Source organism: Athene noctua, chromosome 17 (genome assembly GCF_965140245.1).
Source record: "Athene noctua chromosome 17, bAthNoc1.hap1.1, whole genome shotgun sequence".
Lineage (NCBI taxonomy): Eukaryota > Metazoa > Chordata > Aves > Strigiformes > Strigidae > Athene > Athene noctua.
The window spans coordinates 4321175-4340227 of NC_134053.1; the positions used below are offsets into that span (position 1 = coordinate 4321175).

The following is a 19053-nucleotide window of genomic DNA, read 5'->3' on the forward strand; positions in this document are numbered from 1 at the left end:
AGGACTACGAGATGCCATGGGAACCCTCCAAATATTTGGAGCCCAACAGGAGACAGCATGCCACATTTCATCCTAACTACTGGCCTTGCTGGGTTGACACTTGCCCCTAAAGGGAGGAGACCAAGATTATGCACACCCAGAGTCACAACCGCCGAGGGCACCGAGTTGACTCTGGCCTTGAACAAGAGCCAGATGTGTCCCCTTCCATGTATGCATGTGGATAAAGCACTGCTCTCTTAACGTGCCAGGGGGTGCTGAGCTCTCATCCCTGGGTTTTGTATTTATCCGCTGGGTAGATCATAGATGAGACCATAGATTATCTGCTGGAAGGATCATGGGATAGTCTGGGTTGGAAGGAACCCCATCAAAGGATGGGGAGGGGCAACATGTACTCAAGCAGAGCCTCAATTCTGGCCAGTGATGTGTTTGCAACCTGAAGTCCTCTCTGCTCTCCTTTTACCTTGGGAATGGTCCCTGCAGTCTGTGCAAGGACAGCAGCCTGAGTAGGGCCCATCTCATCTGCTGTTTGCCCCATACTCACCTGCGTGATGGAGCCTTCCTTCAGAGGTCTCGTCAGAGAGATGTCTGGTGTCCGCCTCAGCTCCTCCCGGGGAATCTCATGGATTGATCTTCCTGCTTCTTTCACCGTGGCCACCAGGCCTTCATGGGCTGGTTTCATTTTCAGAGGAGTAAGGCCCTCGTGAGACCTGACCTTGTAGGCATCAGATAGGTCCCTCGGTGGAGTGTTTTCCCTCTTCAGCTGTTTGGCTTCTCTTCTGAGGTAGTCCTCATGGGCCTCCACGTAGGACCGAGGTATTCCTGCAACCCGCAAGAACGATGGATGCAGAGGGTGATTCCCCAGCCAGACACTGGCCTCCCAGTCCCTGAGCAGATGCTCAGTTCAAGGGCATCTCTAGTTAATGCATTTAACTCGGGGACTGGTACCCAGCTGAGCACACAGAGCAGCTGCGGACCACCTTACATCTACCACCACTTTCCTGACCCATTTTGCACCAGTTTCAACCTGTCTTCAGGTGAGTCACTGAGAATTTTACCCCTGACTTTGGCGAGAGCGTAGGCTGGCAGAAGCTGAGCAAGACCGAAAACCTCTCTGAGCACACAGTTGAGGCTGCAGAGATCTGCAGCTGGACCTTGATGTGTCCATCCTTGTTTCCTCTTGCCCTAGCCTGACAACAAGAACAAGGGGCCACGCATGCAAGACACCTCCCCATGTTACCTCTGGCCATGGCCATATTCTGCCTGCAGGCTTTACCTTGTGTGATTGAGCCCCGCATGTGATGCTGCTCCTTTAGGTTATGGGGACTGTGTCGGTCTGGAGGGATCGCTCGACCCATGAGACCTAGAACAGATCCAAGGGGGAAAGCTGGGTTGTGACACAGAAATTAATTTACAACGGATACGTGACAGTGTTACCAGGGACTCCTGGGACAGCAAGAAAAAACATCAACAATTTCTAAATTACTTGATATCTCTTTTTTTAAAAATGTGGGGTTTTTTTTTCTGTATTTTTTTTCTCTGAAACTGGTCTACCTCTACCAGGACAGAAACCAAAGGCAAATGGGCCAGTCTGTGTCCCTCATTTTCCCATGCTGGTCAGATGTTGTCCTGCTGGGATGTGCTGCAGGGGACCAGCTAACCACTACCAAAACAGGGGCACAGGAAGGTGCATCATGTAGACATGAGCCAAGATGAGGTCTCTGAGGGTCACTACTAACACAGCACGGGTTAAAGATTTCACCCAGACCCACCTTCAATGCTGGCAGATAAGGTATCACGGGCTGATAAGCCCCGGCTGATCCTCCCCTCCATCATATCGTAGGTCCGCTTGGTTCCTGTCGTCTCATGTGAAGCTCCTGAGCTCCTGCTGTCTTCTTTGGGACACTGAGAAGCAGCAACTCCACCTGGGGAAGGGAACACCAAGAAGCACCATCAGAAGGATGGAAAGACAGCACTGGCCAAGGGAGGGTGTTTACTGCTGTTTGCGTGCGCTGCTGAAAGGTCAGATCCCATCCCAGCATCAGCCACCACTCAGCAATGCCAGACACATTGCACGAGGTTGGCTTCCAAGAAATTCAGCTGGTGTTTTCTCCCCTCCCTGCCTGCCTCAGACTCCAGATCTGTGCCTCCCGCTCGGGTGGGAGCATCCGCCCTGTCATGTCCTGCTCCCTCCCTCCCCAGTGGGGACCATCATGTAGGGAGCGGGACAGCCTGGAGCCAGCGTGGCGCTGGTGTGAGCAGCTGCGGTTCCACTGAACTTGGCCCCGTGGGTCTGGGGCTTTTTATTTTTTTTCCCCTGTTTGTTTTGATTTTTGCTAGACACCTACTGTTTGGGATCTTGGCCAGCTTTAGCATTTGCCGAGACACTCCCTGGGTGAGAAAATCAAGGAAAAAAGGGGGAGAGGCAAAGCTGAGAATGATTCCTTTGAAGCAGCAGTGAGCGTGCACAAGAACTGGTAGAGATGGCGAAAAGTCCCACGCAGGACTGATGGAGCAAGCACCAGCGTGATGAGAGACCACCGACCACCTCCTCGCCTGAACCTGGAGCAGATTCTTCTGCAAACGCACAGTGGAAAACTGTTCTGAGCTACAGGCAAGCAGAGCCCTGCTGTGCCAGGCAGCATCACGCCCACCCCAGGCGATGGGCATCCATCATGTGCAGTGAGCTGTGAATTTAGCAGGCAGCTTCTGATCCAGCCGAATGCCTTGTGTTTATGTAACGAGCTCTGAGCAGGGATGTTGGCTTGGAGAGACAAACGCCTCTGCCCATCGTCCCTGGCCTGGCTGTCCCTGGCAAGGATTGGCAGGGCCCTGATCCTCCTCTTTGTGGGCAGAGAAGGTGGTTTTACAATTAGGGAAAACGGAGAAGTTAAAAATGTTCATTCCATCACGGACAAGCGGGAACAAAAGTCCTTCTTGGCAAAAGCAGTAATTAATAAAATGGGATTATTACAACTTCACACCCACTATTGGTTTCCGCAATCAGCACCCACTCAATCCAGAAAGTGTTTGGGGCTGCGTGTGGGGAAACAAGAGGGGGATCTGTCCCCGAGCCTTCACTTCACATTCATTTGATGGGAGAAATCCGGGGGTGATGTTCAGAATCAGCCAAGCACCTTGCGGCAGATGCGGGGCGATGTGCCTGCACCCTGTCATCAAGGCACATCTGTTGCCAACAGCCCTTCTGCAGAAGGGGACGCAGTCCCGGGCACCCTTTGTAACGCTGGGAAGCAGGGGGAGGGCGCGAGGGAGAAGAGAGACTAAACAGAAAGAAAATCACTCCAAACCCACGTCCCTTGCCTTGCAGAAGCCATCAGCAATCATATGCAGAATGAGAATAACCAATCTAGCACAATTCAGCTCGCACATGCTACAGGATCTCGTCTCATTACAGCTCTTTTATTTTAAGCACCCTCATGACACTAAAGAATTTGCAATTTTTTTTCTGCTTGCCAAAATTCATAATCACCAACAATTTCAGTTTTCTTATTTAATTTTTTTTTTTAACCTCTTCTGCTCCAGGCTGCAAAGCCTCTCCAGGCTGCATGGGGGGGAGGAGAGAGGCAGCAGGGCTGGTTAGGCTGCAGAAGCAGGCGAGATTACTCAGGATGCGATAAATGCTATCAAACATGCAAAAGGCTGCTGTGGAGAGGGAAGAATTAATTCCTTGTCCATGTCCATGGTGGGTAGGATGAGAGGCAATGGGCTCAGGCTACAGCAGGGGAGATGGGCTTGACACTGATGAGTGCGTGCGATGAGGAAGAGTGTGGTCTGCAGGTCTCCTTCGCTGCCCAGAGCGGGATCCCAGCAATGGGCACGGGCAGCACTCGCCGCTGGGAGCCTTCCTCATCTCTCCCCTGGTAGAACCATTTTTAAAACCAACCTCATTTGACTCCAAACCCAGAAAAAGGAGATTAAAATATCTTCTTGCACAAACAAGTCCTGAAATGCTTCCTGCGTCCTCCCTGGTCTGAGCCCTGCCAACTGTCCCAAAGGGCACCCAGACACAAGTCTCCCGCTGTGACACTTTTTATCTGGGCTAGAGTTGACAGTGAATGTGGGCAGGCATGGGACAAGCTGGTTTCCACACCGCGGGCGAGAGGCACGGCACAGAGCCCTGTCCTGAAAGGTCCCTGTGGTCCCAGGGCACATGCAGAGGTGGCATCAGCTGAAGTTTGCGAGTTGTCCCCTGTGGTGTGACCTGAACCCTCTGCTTCTGGCCACAGATGAAACAACCGGCCTGCAGCAAAACCAGCTGTCTGTATGTCTGAGCAAGAGAAAAGGGACTTCTGCAGGGCACCCTCTGCCCGCAGGACTGGCTGCGGGGCCCGGGCTGCCAGGAAGGCTGAAAGGGATGTTCTGCTGCAGGGAGGGGAGCAGAGGGTTCAGGCAGCACCACTGCTGACCGGAGATACCCGCAGAGGTGTGTGAGTGCGGGGAGGTTAGGATCTGCTCCTTAGTCATCTCCAAACTCAACCGAGAGCAGAAGTGACACACGAGGACAGCCGTCCCTGTGCATGCCAGAGCACACGCCACTACTGCACCCCAAGAGGACGGGGGCTGCAGTGTCTGTAAGTCAGCTCTTCCTGACCCCAGCTGTGGGCCAGGAGGAGCCTGGCTCCACGCCTGACATGCCCAGCCCAGCACACGGCGAAAGGCGAGCGCAGAGGAGTCGTTTCCAGCTCCACTGGAGAGGAACATCTGCTCATCTCTAACGGGAGCCACCGGGACTCGCTGAGCAGCTTTGATGGCCAGTGCTGTGATCGGGCGAGCAGGCGCAGAGGAGGCAGGAGCAGCTGGTGACTGCCTGCTGATACCGCTAACGCAGCGAGGCACCGTCGGCATTTACTGAGGCAGCACGTACCATGCAGCAAGGGGGGGGAGCGCCAACATGGCTTTCAGGTCTCTCCAGAGCCCCCTCAGGAGCAGGCTGGCGGCTCGCCCGGCTTTGCTTCGCCGTACTGGTCACACTGCTCCCCAGCCAGGCAGTGTCAGCCCTGATAACAGGTGACACCCTCTGTGCTGGGGACAGCTTCTCACCCCTGACAGGGCTCCAGGCAGGTCCTCGGTGCCTCTGGGTGACAGCAGCCAGCCACGGGCCAATGCACCCCCCTGACTGCTGCTGTGGGACGCAGGAAGGGCTCTACCCCCTCCGATAGCTACAGATGCTGTAGCAAAGCTCACAAGATACTGAGGCATGGTGCTGCCGGGGCCAGGAGGATTCCTGCAGGTGGGAATATAACTCTAAATAAATCTTTATGCCAAACTACCTGATTTGCCTCCACCTTGCAGGTTCTTGAGTCCCACCTTGGTCCAAGAGCTTGGGGATGCTCTCAGCATTTTTGGACAATGCCGTCCCGCACAGGGTGCTAGGGATGAAGGCAATAGCTTCCCATCTGGTCCTCTCCTCTCCCTTGCTTCCCAGAACCAAGCAAAACCAGAGACCCTGTCTGCAGCCACTGCCTGCCAGCAAAGCGACCTCCAGACCAAGAAAACTACCCAGGACAGAGGGAAACCCAGCTGGGCTGTAGGCAGGGGGGTGGGAAGGGAAAGAAATGACGCTGGAAGCAAAGACGCGAGGCTGGCCCGTTACACTTTGTCAGCCTTTCCTCAAATAGCTCCCGACTCCCAGCCACGGCGGCACAAACCCCCGGTGCGTGCCCTAAAAAGGCAGAGGATTACGACTTACCATCATAGGACAGCACGTGGCCTTTCTTCCCTTCGTAGATGACATGTCCTTTGGGCATGGCATCCTCTCTCGCCTTCTCTGCTCTGCTGGGGCTGTCTTCTCCGATTATCCTGGTAATGGTTCCTTTGTACAGCACTTCTGCCGGGGTGCCCTTGGAAAGCCACCAAGATCCATATTTAACAGTGTCACAAGCAATTAAGCAAGCGCGCGCGGGGACAGGCTGTTCCCCGCAGGAGGCTGCGCGGAGGGAAAGTGCGCCCGGCCTCCGCTTCCTGGTGCAGCCAACAGCGAGGGACTTGCAGCTTAATTATTGATGAGGACGATAATGAGGAGCGGTAAAAAGGTACGTGATCTGTGTGAGGCTGCTGGGAAGAGGCAGGGGGTAAGGACAGCGCAGACCTCCAAAACAGCAACTCTCTCACCCTGTGTGTTTCTGAGTGAATTACCCATCTTGCTTCCACCCCACAGGTTTGGGGAGACAGGGTGGTGCCTCCCCGGGGACACCTCAGTGAGGGCAAGGACTGCTCCAGTGTTAGCTTTTTCCCTGCAGCCTATTTCCCCAGCCTGGTCCAGGAGCCACAGGGTTGTCCTGCCCACCCAGGGCACATCTGCTGGCAGCAAGCGTGACCTTGAGGGAGCTGCCTGTGCGCGGGAGCTGGCGGCTGGCAGCACGCCCGGGCGACACCGCCACCGGCCGGGAGCAGGTCTGGGTTAGCTCTCCAACAGAAACAGCATCAGGCTCCTTACACAAACCAGTAAGAACTGAAACCTCTCTTTGCCCAGAGGCACACATGGACACAGCTCAGAACCACCTGTCCTTCTCTGAATCCCCTTTGAAACACCCAGAGCTAGATGTCCTTGAAGACGTTGCTTGTGATTAACACCCATCTGCCCTCACAAGCTGTCAGAACAGCCACCACGGGGTGACGGTCCCCCTCCCCATCGCAGGGACGGCCCAGCGATGCCATCAGGGCAGAGCTCTGATTGACACCTGCCTACACTGCTCATTCGGCCCCACCAGCCCCCAGGACTGATGCTCGTGGGAAGCCTCAGGGAAGTGATGCCCCACCAGCTTTGCTGGTGCTTCCAGGTTGTTGCAGACTATTGCCCCACCCCAGCTTAGAGATGACCCTGCTCTGTACCAAGCCCCCTGAGCACCAGCAGTCCCCAAAACCCTGCTGCCAGGACATGCCAGCACACAGGTTCAAGGCTCTGTTTGTGTGCCCTCACACTACACCTGGTACTGGCTTTCCCAGTTGACTGCCCCAGCCCCAGGTAAGTCATCTTCCTTCCGCAGATGTGCTCAGAGGGGATTTGAAAGCAAGTGATGACAGATGGATTCAGAGCAGAGAGCGTATATTCAAGATCTGCCTCCTGTGAACTGGATGACTAATCTGAGATCAAATATCAGCTCTGGTACCTGGAGCTGCTGCCAGAACAGGGGGCTCCTTCTCCCTAATGGGAGCAGAGGGATGCAGGCTGCTGGGCCAGTAGGAGAGGCAGGCCATGCCTTGGGTCTGGGCTTGGTACCTTGTTCCCAAGTCAAAGCAATCTAGATGGATGTAAAAATGTCTCATCTGGTCTCTGGTATGTGGTGCCTGAGACCCTTCATGCCCACCCACTGCTGCCCATAGCTGCTGCAGAAGCTTGAGAGGGGATGGAGCCTGCATTTGCTCTGATGGGTTATTTACAGCCCCCAAGCATCTGCCCCTGGCAGCTGTTGGATGCAGGGCACCAGGCGAGTTAAGCCTTTGGTCTGGGCCAGGATTCAGGTTCAGGTCCCCACGGACAAAGGGAACAATGGTCACCTTCCTTGAAGGAGGCAGGAAAAAATCTAAGCGCAAGTGGCTTTAAATATCTGAATTATGGCCAGATAAAATCCCCACGGGAAACAGACTTTTTTTTTTTTAATGCTCTCCGCTCTGTTACCAGATGAGCAATAACTCACACTGCAAAAAACTATCACCCGCTTGCCAGCTGCTCTTTCGAAGATGGATGGTGGAGATTAAGGCCAAAGTATCTTCCTGCTCAAAAGAGCCTTTGGGCAGGACCCCCCAGCACAGCACGCTCAGCCCTGGCAGGAGACCTTGCTACCTTACATGCACCTCTCCGCCTCCCCCTCTCCTCCGCCTGGCCTGGGCCCCTCCACCCATCTCCTTCTATCTGCTCCAGTTTCTTGTGCTGGCAAGATTATTTTCCCAGAGTCATTTAAAGCTGCTTTCGCCTCTGTTCCTGACAGCTACAAAAAGCAAAGCAGGGTGAGATGTGCTGTAAAGCTCTGCATCGCTGCTTGTCGAGCTCTGCTCTCCTGCAGGCTCAGCTCACGGGACAGAGCTCACGCCATCCCGGGCAGAGGCTGTTGGCAAAGATCTCTCCGAGAGGCTCCATGGGATGGCAGCACCACAGACCTGCGCTGCTCAGCCCCGTGCACCCCACAAACCCCCGGTCCCCGTGTCCAGCACTGCAAGAGGCAGCTGCCAGCACCCAGGAAGCAAAACCCGCCAGAGACAAGGGACCTACATGTGTGATGGACCCTCGGTAGGTGATGGGCGACTCTGGAGGAGGTCTGGATGTGGGTGTTCCCTTGGTGATGCTCCCTCCCGAGGCAGAGCTGAGGGAAGTACCTGCGGGACAAAACCACAGTGAGCTGGGGGCTGGATTTGCCGTTCAGCAGAAAACCTGTGGGGCTCAGACTACTGACTAAGAGCAGGATTCGACCCAGTCTCTGGCAAGGTGAGGTACTGGAGGGGGAGCCCTCCAAGAGATGTCAGTGTTAAGTCCCATGTTTCACAGAGCCCTTCCCACCCTGTCCCCTGAAGGACCCAGCCCTGTGAGCCTGGAGCTGGGAGGTGGTAAAAAAGGGTATTTTTAAACTATCAGCTCCCTGCTGCCTTCAAGGAGGGGCTGGGCAGATTTATGGGCCTGAGAGGAAGCACAGCCTGTTTCAGCCTCTCCTGATGCGATCAGATCTCTGGCGAGATGCAGCTTGGGTTCGAGTTCGTTTGCTTGCTATCTGTGCTGGGTTGGAGCCAGCCCACTGCACTCACGCATCCGACTGCCTTAGCTGGGGGGTTTCACAAACCAGAATTTGCATTTAAAAGCAACACCTTTGCATTTATTTTATTCTACCTAACTAATGGGGAAAGAAACATGGGAGGGCTAGATTTAAACTAAACGTGGTCCCTGCCCAGCTGCAGCAGCAACAGCAAAGAACTTGAAAACTAATTAATGGCATTTAAATAGGTCTTGCTTTGTCTTAACCAACAGATTTTGGGGTGCCCCTCAAACACAAAACCTCTACCAGGATCAGTGCACGAAACCCTGATTTGGGGAGATGGCTAGAAACATTGAGGCACTGTACAGACCTATCTGCCACCCCACTGGCAGCGCCAGAGAAAAGGGCTCAGGAAGCCCCTTCAGCTGGGCACAGCCCCAGAAATCAAACCCAAAATCACTGGGCAGCCGCAGCCAGTGCGGCGTTTGCCAGGCTTGGCAGTGCCAGCATCCCTCCCCTCCCACCCCCGGCTCCTCACCCCGCAGGATGGAGCCCTCCTGGGACGGCTGCAGAACCAGACTTTCCGGCTGGCTGGCCTGGCTTCTAGGAGAAAGTTGTTCCTGCTTTACTCCAGGAAAAGGCACTGGAAAACATTAACCACGTATCAGAGTAGGTGCAGGGCACGGGGCCGCAGCCCTTGGCTGCTCAAGGCTTTCATCTCTGCCAGCCTCGGGCCGGCACCTCGTTGGCGCCTTCGCCAAGGCCGCGGCGGTCGGCAGGACACAACTGCCAGCGAGCAAAGCCAGACCCTCATTCTCGCCCTGGCGAAGGCACTGCCGGGTGCTGCCCGCACCAGGAGCGGGGCTGCACTGAAAACCAAGTGCTGGTTTATAACGGGACCCGTGTACACCGGGAAATAGGGCCTGGATCCCCCCTCCCCAGACTCGGTCCTGCTCCAAATCCTCCTGCTGTTAAGAAATGCTTCCAAATCTGCAGACTAAACACTTCTTTTGTTCACTTCAGGCCATTTACTCTTTATCTGAGCAGCCTGGGGAGAGGCAATATATTTCCTTCCTTCGATCACAGTATTAGTCGGAGGGTATTTATAGGCTGGGATGCGTCCCTGACCAAGCTTTTCTATACTGCACAAATTTAGCTCCCTGTGTCTCTGCTCTCCTGACGGACTAATCTCTTCATCCTCTTAGCAGGTCCCTCTACACTCCCTTGCTGTGTCCTGTGCTCCTCCTTTCCCCTACGCTGCTGGCAAGTTCGCTCTCTGCTGCTCTGAGAGGATGTGAGAAATCACTTGCCTCCCAATTTCTTACCCAGTTTCTTGGGATCCATGGTCAGCGGCAGGCCCATGGTGATGGAGCCGACGGGGACCTTGGCGTGCTCGGAGCTGTAGGGTGTGTGGAGCTGGATGGGCATCCCCTGCGTGTGAGAGGAGAGGTCAGGAGCGGCTGCTGGGCCCTGCAGGCGTCTGCACCACTCATCCCTGATACCCTACCTGGGAAATGGATCCGACGGGTCTCTCCAGCACGGAGGGGTGCTTGGTGGAGGAGATGAGGGGAGGAGGGTTGGAGATGCTCGCTAGTCTCTGCAGCCCTGAGCGAGAGCTCTCATGCAGGTTTAGTGGGATGGGGTGTCCTGCGTGGAAAATACAAGTGTTACCAGAGTGGCAGCAGCTATCGGGGAGAAAAGGGGCAAGGGAGGGAGCAGGGGCTGGAGGTGGTGAACCGGCCGGCTGTGAGCCTGCACTAGGATCCAAGACACGTGATCATTTTGGAAAGGACTGGAATAGTTTAAATGACTGCCTCGTCCCCTCTGCAGCCTGAGGATGTTCTATACCCGACTTGTCTGCCATCCACCCAGAGAGGGACAGCACAGCGAGGGATAAAACCTGCCCAACTTTGCACCCGGGGCAGCGTAGCGCCCATGCTGTTCTGCGACAAACCACGTCCCTAAATCTGCCCTGCCCAGAGCTGGGGGCCCTGCCTGGCCACCCTCACACTGCTGCATTGGCAGCGAGGGAGCTCTGTGCCAGGCCAAAGCAAGTGTTAGCAGGTTTCTGCTGAAGCCTCTCTCTTACCCCCTCCCCAAAAAGCTTCAGTGATTTAAGAGCGCGACCTGCGATGCCGGCTGCAACCTCTGTACTCCTCCCCAGGTCAGGACAGAGGGCACCATGCAGCCAGCAGCTTGTACTTACCTGGTGGGTTATACTGAAACAAGTGGGGTTCCACCTGGGGAGAGGTTTTTATCACATCCCGGGGATAGGACAGGACAGGGGGCCAGCATGAGGCAGCTGTCGGCTCCGCACTCAGCTTCTGAGCCTCTGCGAGGGATGAGAAATGCACGGACTTTTCTGCAAGGGAAACAGAAAGCAAACAACTTGCTCAGTGGCCCCCACGGGTGAGCGGTCCCTGTAGGCAGTGTGGGAAGTGGCTTCAGTTCAGTCTGGCCCGGCCACGAGATGAGGGCTGAATTCCCCAACCAAACTAAAAAGAAAAAGCCTCAGCGTCACTGCCTGGATTTGGCAGCATTTATTTTACTCAGATGTTTAAAGTGCAGCAGCGAGGACAGGTATCTGTGTTGGTGACTCTGCTGGTGCTCACTGCCAGCCGGGATCTCCATGGACATCCCACCCCACCCAGGAGAGATGGCACTCAGTGTGCAGACAGTCACTGGGACCAGCACAGGGTCCAGCTCCTCACTGGGGCTTGGCCACATGCAAACTGCTCCTGGGTAGCTCCTGCCTGTGCTCACAGCTCCACATCAGCCACTGTGGCAAGGCTGGGGGGATTAATGATGATCTTGTCAAACCTTTCACTGAGGTTAAAGCCAAGAGGCACTGATGTCGGATTCCCTCTGGTGTGTGTGGGACATCCAGCAGGCACCGGCTCGCTGGGGACAACAGGGTCTGGGGGGTGCAGCCGAGCATGGGGTGCCTGGGGAGACCGAGGCCACTGCCAGGGACCGCCGCATGCCAGCACACCAGGAACAAGCTCATCCCCACATCACATCGCGACGCAAAAGCTCAGCCGCTCTTAAAGAATGGCTGCTGGCTATAAACCATCTGTAGGCTGGGGGAAGTGGCCAGAAATAATGGCATCAGCTTCTTGGACAGCAAGAGAATAATGTGCAGATGTTCTCTGAACACCTGGGACAACCACGCTGTACAAGACTGTCAAAGGCAAATGAAGATCAGGACGGGCTCTGCGGGATGACCAGATGCCTCTGTGGGGAGCAGGGCGGCTTGCTGGTCATCTGCAGGGCACCAGGGCTGGGGGCAGGAAAGTTTCCTGCAATTATCTGGCTCAGGGTATACTGGATGCCAGGTTGGGTTCACCCTGGCTATAAAAAGGCTGATCAGAGGCCAAAAAGTGCTTAATGATGGAGGAGCTGTGCTGGGGACGCCCAAGCCCTGCTGAGCTCTGCAGGGTGCCGGGGAAAAGAGGGGCTTCATCTGCACCAGCTCGATCTCAAGCGCATCTTCATGCTTTGCTGAGCAGATGGATAAGACAGCCTTTTCTGGATGGATTAGAGGCAGGTTTGGTACAATTTACTTGTAATCGATAAACAGTTATGCACTTCCCTTCTTCCCCAGACCCAGCTATGTAACATCTGCATTGACCAGAAATTAGAAACTGGTCAGTAAATAGCAATCACAAATGAACCCAGCCTTTAACCATCAACTTTTGATAAAAATAGATGCCTGAATCCTGCTAAGCCTAATAATAGGACAAGTAGATTATCAAAGGCCCAATTTAATGAGGCTTTACTGCATTATCGTTATTAATGCTCAGTGTACTCAGAAGCTGGGAGATTATTCTTGTCCCCTTCAGTGAGAAAACAAATCCATTATTGGCACACAGAGGTGTCCAGGCACTCACACCTCTGCAGCCTGGTGGGGCCGGACCTTGGCTGCAGCCTCTTCTCTCCCCACGCTGGATCCCAGAGAGGATCCCTTCATCTTGCCAGTACGGAGGAATCCAGGCACATCCTCCAGACCAACAGAGAGTCCCTGGCACATCCACACTCCCTTATTTTCCTCCCCTCAGCATAGCCCCGCTCAGCTCTGCTCATGCGGGGGCGAATGGCACTGGGATGTCCCGGCTGAAGATGCTCTCCAATGCCAAGGCACTGTCAGCCAAGGCTCCGTGCACCCTGGATGGCTCTTGGAGAGCCCCGTCCTCCTCCCCTCCCCGCGGGAGCCATCCCCTCCCCTGCTTGCCTCTCCAGCCTGTGAAATGCGGCCAGTTCCTAATTGCCCCTGCATTAGAGGGTGGCTATAACTCAGCCAGCTTTTGATAAAATAGCACTTACGCGGGGAAGAGAGAGTTCCTATTACCGTTTATCAAGCCCCTGGAATGGGAGTGAAGGAGTCAGAGTTTATATGATCCGTCATCCAAATTAATGCTCTTGGCTCCCCATCGCCTACAAAGGCCAAATGAAACACAACTAAATCAACACAAAACATACTGCTGGCTTTCAAACCGCCGAGCGATAACCAAAGATATGCCCGACGGCGACTCGGCAATGGGAAAAGGGATCCGTCTGCCTGTCGGTGAGATCCAGGCAGGGCTGCCTGCCTCTGCCCGGCCCCATGATTAGCAGCTCGTCTTGGAAGGCAGGGGAGGGCTCAGGAAGGTACGGCTCGCCTGGCCGCCCTCCAAGCCGATATGGCCCCAGCCAGCGGCTGCGAGGCAGCCAACGCCTCGGCCAGGATGTGTGCAAGACTTGGCTTTGAAGCGGATCCAGAGCGGTGTGAAGGATGTTGATCTCTGGAGCGGTTGCAAGAGTTCAAGCTCTCTTATCAAGCAGGGGAGGAACGGAAGTACCTGCTCCGGCGGAGCTGGCCCCTTGCAAGGAGGTGGCACGGGGCCGCGCTCCTGAAGGCTTTTCAGGCTGTGCTGGACTCTCCTGTTTAATGTGAGGCCCGTGGAGAGGCGGTGGGGCAGCATGATGTCTGCAGTCTGGCCGCTTGCCACTCCACTGGGACGCTTCGGAGAGCAGGGGAGGGAAGGGACTATTTGCCAGGACTATCTGGCTATCTCCCCTCTAACCCCTGATCCGCAGCCGGGATGTGCTCCAAGAGGCAGAGACAGCACTGAGCTGTCTCCTGAGTCCATAACTACTGAAATCAGGGCTTTGGAGGACTTGATTTCTCCCTTTGAGGTGACTCATTGCAAACCTGTTAGTTCTCAAATGGGAGATGCCTTCCCACCACAAACAGAGAAGACCAGGCTATGATTCCCTAGGGTGTCCGTGCAACCCAGACCCACCACTGGTAGCCAGCACACTTGCACAGCTATGAAGGGTTTAGAGATCACACAGCTGGAGCCCAAGACCTGCTGAGATGTTTGCAGGGGTACAAGGAGGCATAATTGGTTTCATTAACATGGAAGATTCAGAGCACTACAGAATAAAGTGCTTCGTATCATTCGTGCTTTGCGGAGAACAAAGCCATAAAAAAATCCACCTGGGTATCAGACCCTCGCATTTAATAATGGTGCCAACAGGTCACAGAACGACATGATTAATCGCCAACCCCTAAGCCTGGCCTTGTACCTAACGCACACAAATTTGCCTCATCTCTTCATCATCCAGCAGCCAGGAGGAAGCTGGAGCTGCAGCACTGGGACACAGAGCTCCGGGTTCGAGCGCTGGCCGTGCCACCCAGCTCACCGGGAAGCTCCGCAAGACCAGACCCACACAGGATTACGGTGCGGGAGGAGATCAAACCTGCCGCTGCGGGGGACGAGCTGGAGGGGAACTGTTCCGCCTGGGCAGCAAACATGAGCACAGCTGGACGAGATCAGCTGGAAATGGGACTTCACGGGTGGCAACACCACAGCTTGGGGGAACCTCCCTTTCTTTCAAGGTGAGCAATCACCTTCCTTGCTTATATGCAAATCATTCTGGAGGCGTGATGCACACATGGTGCTATTTGTTGTTTAAAGAAGGTCTGGCCAAATGCCAGCAACCAACTCTTCTTGTGAGCACACTGTTCTGTCCAGAGGGACATGACAGCTTGAAGAATAAATATCTGGGCCTGGACACTGTAGAGCAGGCTGCTAAGATCCTAGCTGACAGAGGGTGAACTAGTATAGCAATTTTCCAGCAAAGATCGCAGCCCAGGTCCTGTGCAGATCTGCCTCATCAGTGTAGTCTTATCCACCTTCCATCTCCATGCATAAGCAGGTAATTTTCGCAGCTGCACCCATCCCCGTGCAGGATCCAGCACTGGGGAACATCACGCCCTCCCAGCCCGACTTTCCTGCTCCTCTGATCATGCCACGGGTGACAGTGTCTCATCTTCACACGCAGCTAAAGAGCAGGCTGGCTACGAGGGGCAGGAACACAGACTCTGAACTGGAACAGGCTCTGACACTCAGATTAAAAACACATTTAGAGGATGGTCTCATCAGGACTTCCCGTCTCTCCTTAACCTTGATCCCCAGGTGCTCAAGCTAATAATGCTTCAGATGCTCTACGGTGGGAAACTCTGAATTGCTCATTAGGCAGCCAAACCACATCAGAGCTATTCCGGGGAGAAAGCACTGGGAATCTTTACAGGAACCTTTGGACTCAGAGTCACAGCATTAGCATTGATTTTAAATGAAATAATGGTCCCTGCTGAGCATTAAAAGCATTCTTTATAGAAAGCCAGCAAGGTAGAAAAGAGCCATTGTACCCAGAGCCCTGGCATGCCTCCAGGCCCCTTTGCTCTCAAGTGAATGGCAGAGACACTAATAAAGGCAATCTTCACCTCCTCAGCGCTCGACACTGGCCCGGTGTTTGCTGTAGGCTCAATGAGACATGATGTACTGTCTAATGAACATGGGAAATTAGCCATGCCTCTCTCGTCCTGCTTCAAGATGCTATTAAAGAGCTTTCAAGGGTTGAAGGAAGCCTTCACCTAAGAGGAGGAAAGTTGGCGGCTGCATATGGCTGCACACACCGGGCGTTTCCGTGCTGATAAACACGCTCCGACACATGCCATCCCCTACCTTCCTTGTCACCAACAGCAGGGCTCCTGCTCTTTCCTCTGGGACTGCTGCTTGGCTGCTGCTGCTCCTTCTCAGCCTGCTGCTGCTGGGCCTGCGACAGCTTGCTCGGGGGCATGTCCTCGCGGGCAGACTCGTGGGCTTTTGTGATCTGCTGCTGGTAGAGGGCCAAGGCATGGGGAGGCACCTGAGGCTTCACACTTCCACTCTGCAATAGCCCCTCGGAGAAACCTTCGGAAATCTGCAAAGAAACAAGAATTGGTGACGCTTGTCATGTGCTGCCGACATCCGTAACAGTCCTGGAGATGTTAAGGTGCTACGAGAAGCACCTGCCCCACACTATCACTGCAAGTCTTACCAGCCCAAACACGGCTCTACAGCTCACCAACCACAGCAGATTAAAAAAGCCCACAACAAAGAGTATCAGCTTTGTGCTGGTGACACTATAGGAGAGCCTCAGACTTCTCTTGTTTAAAACCTCTAATCTATAGTTCAGTGCTTGTAGCTTTTGCCAGAAGTTACATTACAGCAGCCACATCTTAAGCTGTAACACAGGAAACTGGAAAGGCATCAGGAACGGGTCCTCCCTGAGTACTCAAAACCCCAAAGCAGGGATTTCCTCCTGGCCCACCCTGCGCTGCTGCTCCTCTGGTGTTGACCCTGGAGATACCGGGGTGTTTTTTGTCACAGCTCAAGCCACTGCACCAGGAGGAACCATCAGCCTCAGAGAATACATGTTCTTTCAGTACACAGCTACTGGGTAGCCAAAAAGGGGAACCTTTTTGCATAAATGTTTCTTATGTGGTACCCTTCAATCACACAAGATGAAGAGAAGCACAGGGTTGGGAAGGTGCACACTCGCTTTTTAAAGCAACGGGAGGCAGCAGTCATGTGGCAATGAGAAGCTTTTTCTGTCCAGACCTCCCACGACTTTCTGATAAAAGAGCTCAAGGGACATCCAAGCGCTGCTGGCAGAGCTGCTCCCGCAGCTGGGAACACGCTCCTCACAGAGAGCACCTTGCCTGCTGCAGGGCTCGCACCGCCCGGGCACAGCTCTCTGCAGAGCCCAGCCGCAGGGACGAGTGCATCCTCACAACCCTGACGTGCGCCACGCAGGGGACGCAGCTCGAGGGCAGAGCACGCACGGGGCAGAGGCGGCCACGGCGCTCCCGGTGCCGGCCCTCTCGGGTGGGTACTCACGATGGGGGGGATGGCAGCAGCACGCTGCTTCAGCTGTTTCAGGTCCAGCGGCTTCTGCGGCGAGGAGTTCAGCCTGGCGTCGCTGGCGGTGTTGAGCAGGCTGGGCCGAGGGGACAGCAACCTGGGCACAAAAAAAGCACGTCAACCGTGAACAACCTCCACGTCCCGTCACTCCCCCATGCCCTGCACCCCTGTTTTATGCTGTCGAGTCTAAAGGACATCCTCTTCATCAGAGGTGCTGGACCCCCGCTTGCTGCTGGGTTCCAGGCTCTTGAACACATCATGCAGTTGGGCTTCTGGCCCTCCAAGCTGCTGCCCTGGCCCCAAACCTGTTTAGATGGCAACTACCACTCTGAGGATCTCAGCATCCACCATGAGGATGCCTGTCTGACAGGAGGTGGCTCAGCAGGAAAAATCTGCCATGCTGCCTCAAGCACAGGGCACCTGTAGCCGCTGGGGAGGTGTCTCAACTTCAACCTTGGTGGGCTGGAGGTGTCCCTGGGTCGCTCTGGTCTATGAGGGCAGGCACAGATGGGAACACAACCCGGCCCAGCAACGCCCAGCTAGCAACTGGGGAAGCTTTGCTGCGAGATGACGAGGCTGAGGGGAGGCGGAGAGTGGGATGGGATTCAAATCCTGCTTTCCAAAGACAGCTCCTGCAGGGCTCCATGCTCAAATGAGACCATTACGTCTGGCTCAACAGGCTCCTGAGCCCTCTTTCACTCATCCCCTATGCTACTTCTACCAAATCTGCTGTGGTCCAGAATAAACCAGAGCTGGGAGTTACGGAGCAGGGCAACCAGTTTGGATTTCATTCGGGCATCACACTACACTCTGGAGCTCACACGTGGTGCTTGCCCAGCACCTGGGATCAGCCTCGTGCTCATCTTTAAGGACTGTCTTTTATCAAGGAGCTAAAGCCCGGGCAAGCCACCACATGCTCGGATCACCTGAAAGATGAGAGGCTGGATTTGGTGTTCAGCCCAGTGGCTGTGCAGCCCTGCACCCTCACCACTTGCTCTTCCCTTTGGCTGTTTGAATGGCCTGGGAGACACCCAGCCAGCTGCGGCGAGCCCTTGCACAAACAGTGCGGGGTGGGATCTCCGTGGTGCCACTGAAAAGGGGTGGGGTGGAGGGGTGCAAAGCCCATGGGTCAAGCCCTCGGCGTGTCCAGCTCCTGGACTTGTGCGAGACCCCGGGGACCACATCTCTCCAGGCCATCTCTGCTTTCTCTCCCTCCCAACTCCAATTTGCTGAAGCCAGTTCATAGTTTTCAAGCTTTACAGCTTGATTTGTTTATTTTAGCTGTTATTTCACTGCTCTCTTCAGCCTATAAATTTCAAGGTCATTCCATGCTCACCCTTGGATGAATAAACAAGTGTGGCGGGGCCATGTGTGGGGAATAAACTCACCACGGTGCTGGGACTGCCCCAGCCCTCACTCTGTGCAGTGTCTGGTGTCCGAGGGGAAGGGACCCACCTCCAGACTGGGACCAGGGTGCTCCGGTTAGGCACCCAGGGGAGACCAGGCAGCACATCTGAGCTGCTCCCCAAATAACTGCAATGATGTCTGCCCGTGGAGCCACATGGGTGTTGTGAAGCCATGCTGTGGGGGACATGGGGCTCCCAAAAGGGTGCAATGCTCTAAAATCTGCTGAGGCACATGGCTGGGGACAAGGGCACCCAGCACTTGCTCCCGAGACCTTGGTGCCCTGCTGAGCTGCAGCACTGCTCTTCTGGGGCTGCTGAGCTGGGGAAGACCTGTGTTCACAACATACTCCGCAGCCCTGGCCCCACTCCCCCAGCACTTTGGGCTCTGATTTTGCCCAAAAGAAGCCAATCTCTTTTTTTATTATTTTTAAAAAAGGGCAATTTTTTCCTGGGCAAGCCTCATCTGGGAGGCAGGGCAGCCAGCACAGGCTGCCAGCCAGCTCAGCTCCTGGTGCCAGCAAAGAGCTCCTCTCCTGCCACTTCACCCCGACGCCGGCGCTGCCAGGCTGGTAACGTGTCACCCTCAGGCTGAGACAGGTCCCCACGCTCACTAGGAGGTGACCGACCTGGCAGTGCTGGCCCAGCTCCATGTCACTGTCACCGCTAGTGGCATGGGACAGATCTCAGGAGCCGCGGTCGTGCTCAGCACCGCTT

General features: G+C 55.0%; 1 protein-coding gene across 1 annotated transcript in view; it reads right to left on the bottom strand.

Annotated features, from left to right (window-relative positions):
- NCOR2 (nuclear receptor corepressor 2) overlaps positions 1-19053 on the bottom strand; it is a 255287-nt gene that overhangs the window by 19037 nt on the left and 217197 nt on the right. Inside the window, exons 21-31 of the mRNA XM_074921112.1 lie at positions 16910-17030; positions 15713-15863; positions 10909-11064; positions 10210-10349; positions 10028-10133; positions 9241-9345; positions 8228-8331; positions 5708-5858; positions 1770-1922; positions 1274-1360; positions 542-819 (exon numbers count right to left, since the gene is read on the bottom strand). Coding sequence (XP_074777213.1) covers positions 542-819; positions 1274-1360; positions 1770-1922; positions 5708-5858; positions 8228-8331; positions 9241-9345; positions 10028-10133; positions 10210-10349; positions 10909-11064; positions 15713-15863; positions 16910-17030 — 1552 coding nt within the window. The remainder of the gene's footprint in view (positions 1-541; positions 820-1273; positions 1361-1769; positions 1923-5707; positions 5859-8227; positions 8332-9240; positions 9346-10027; positions 10134-10209; positions 10350-10908; positions 11065-15712; positions 15864-16909; positions 17031-19053) is intronic.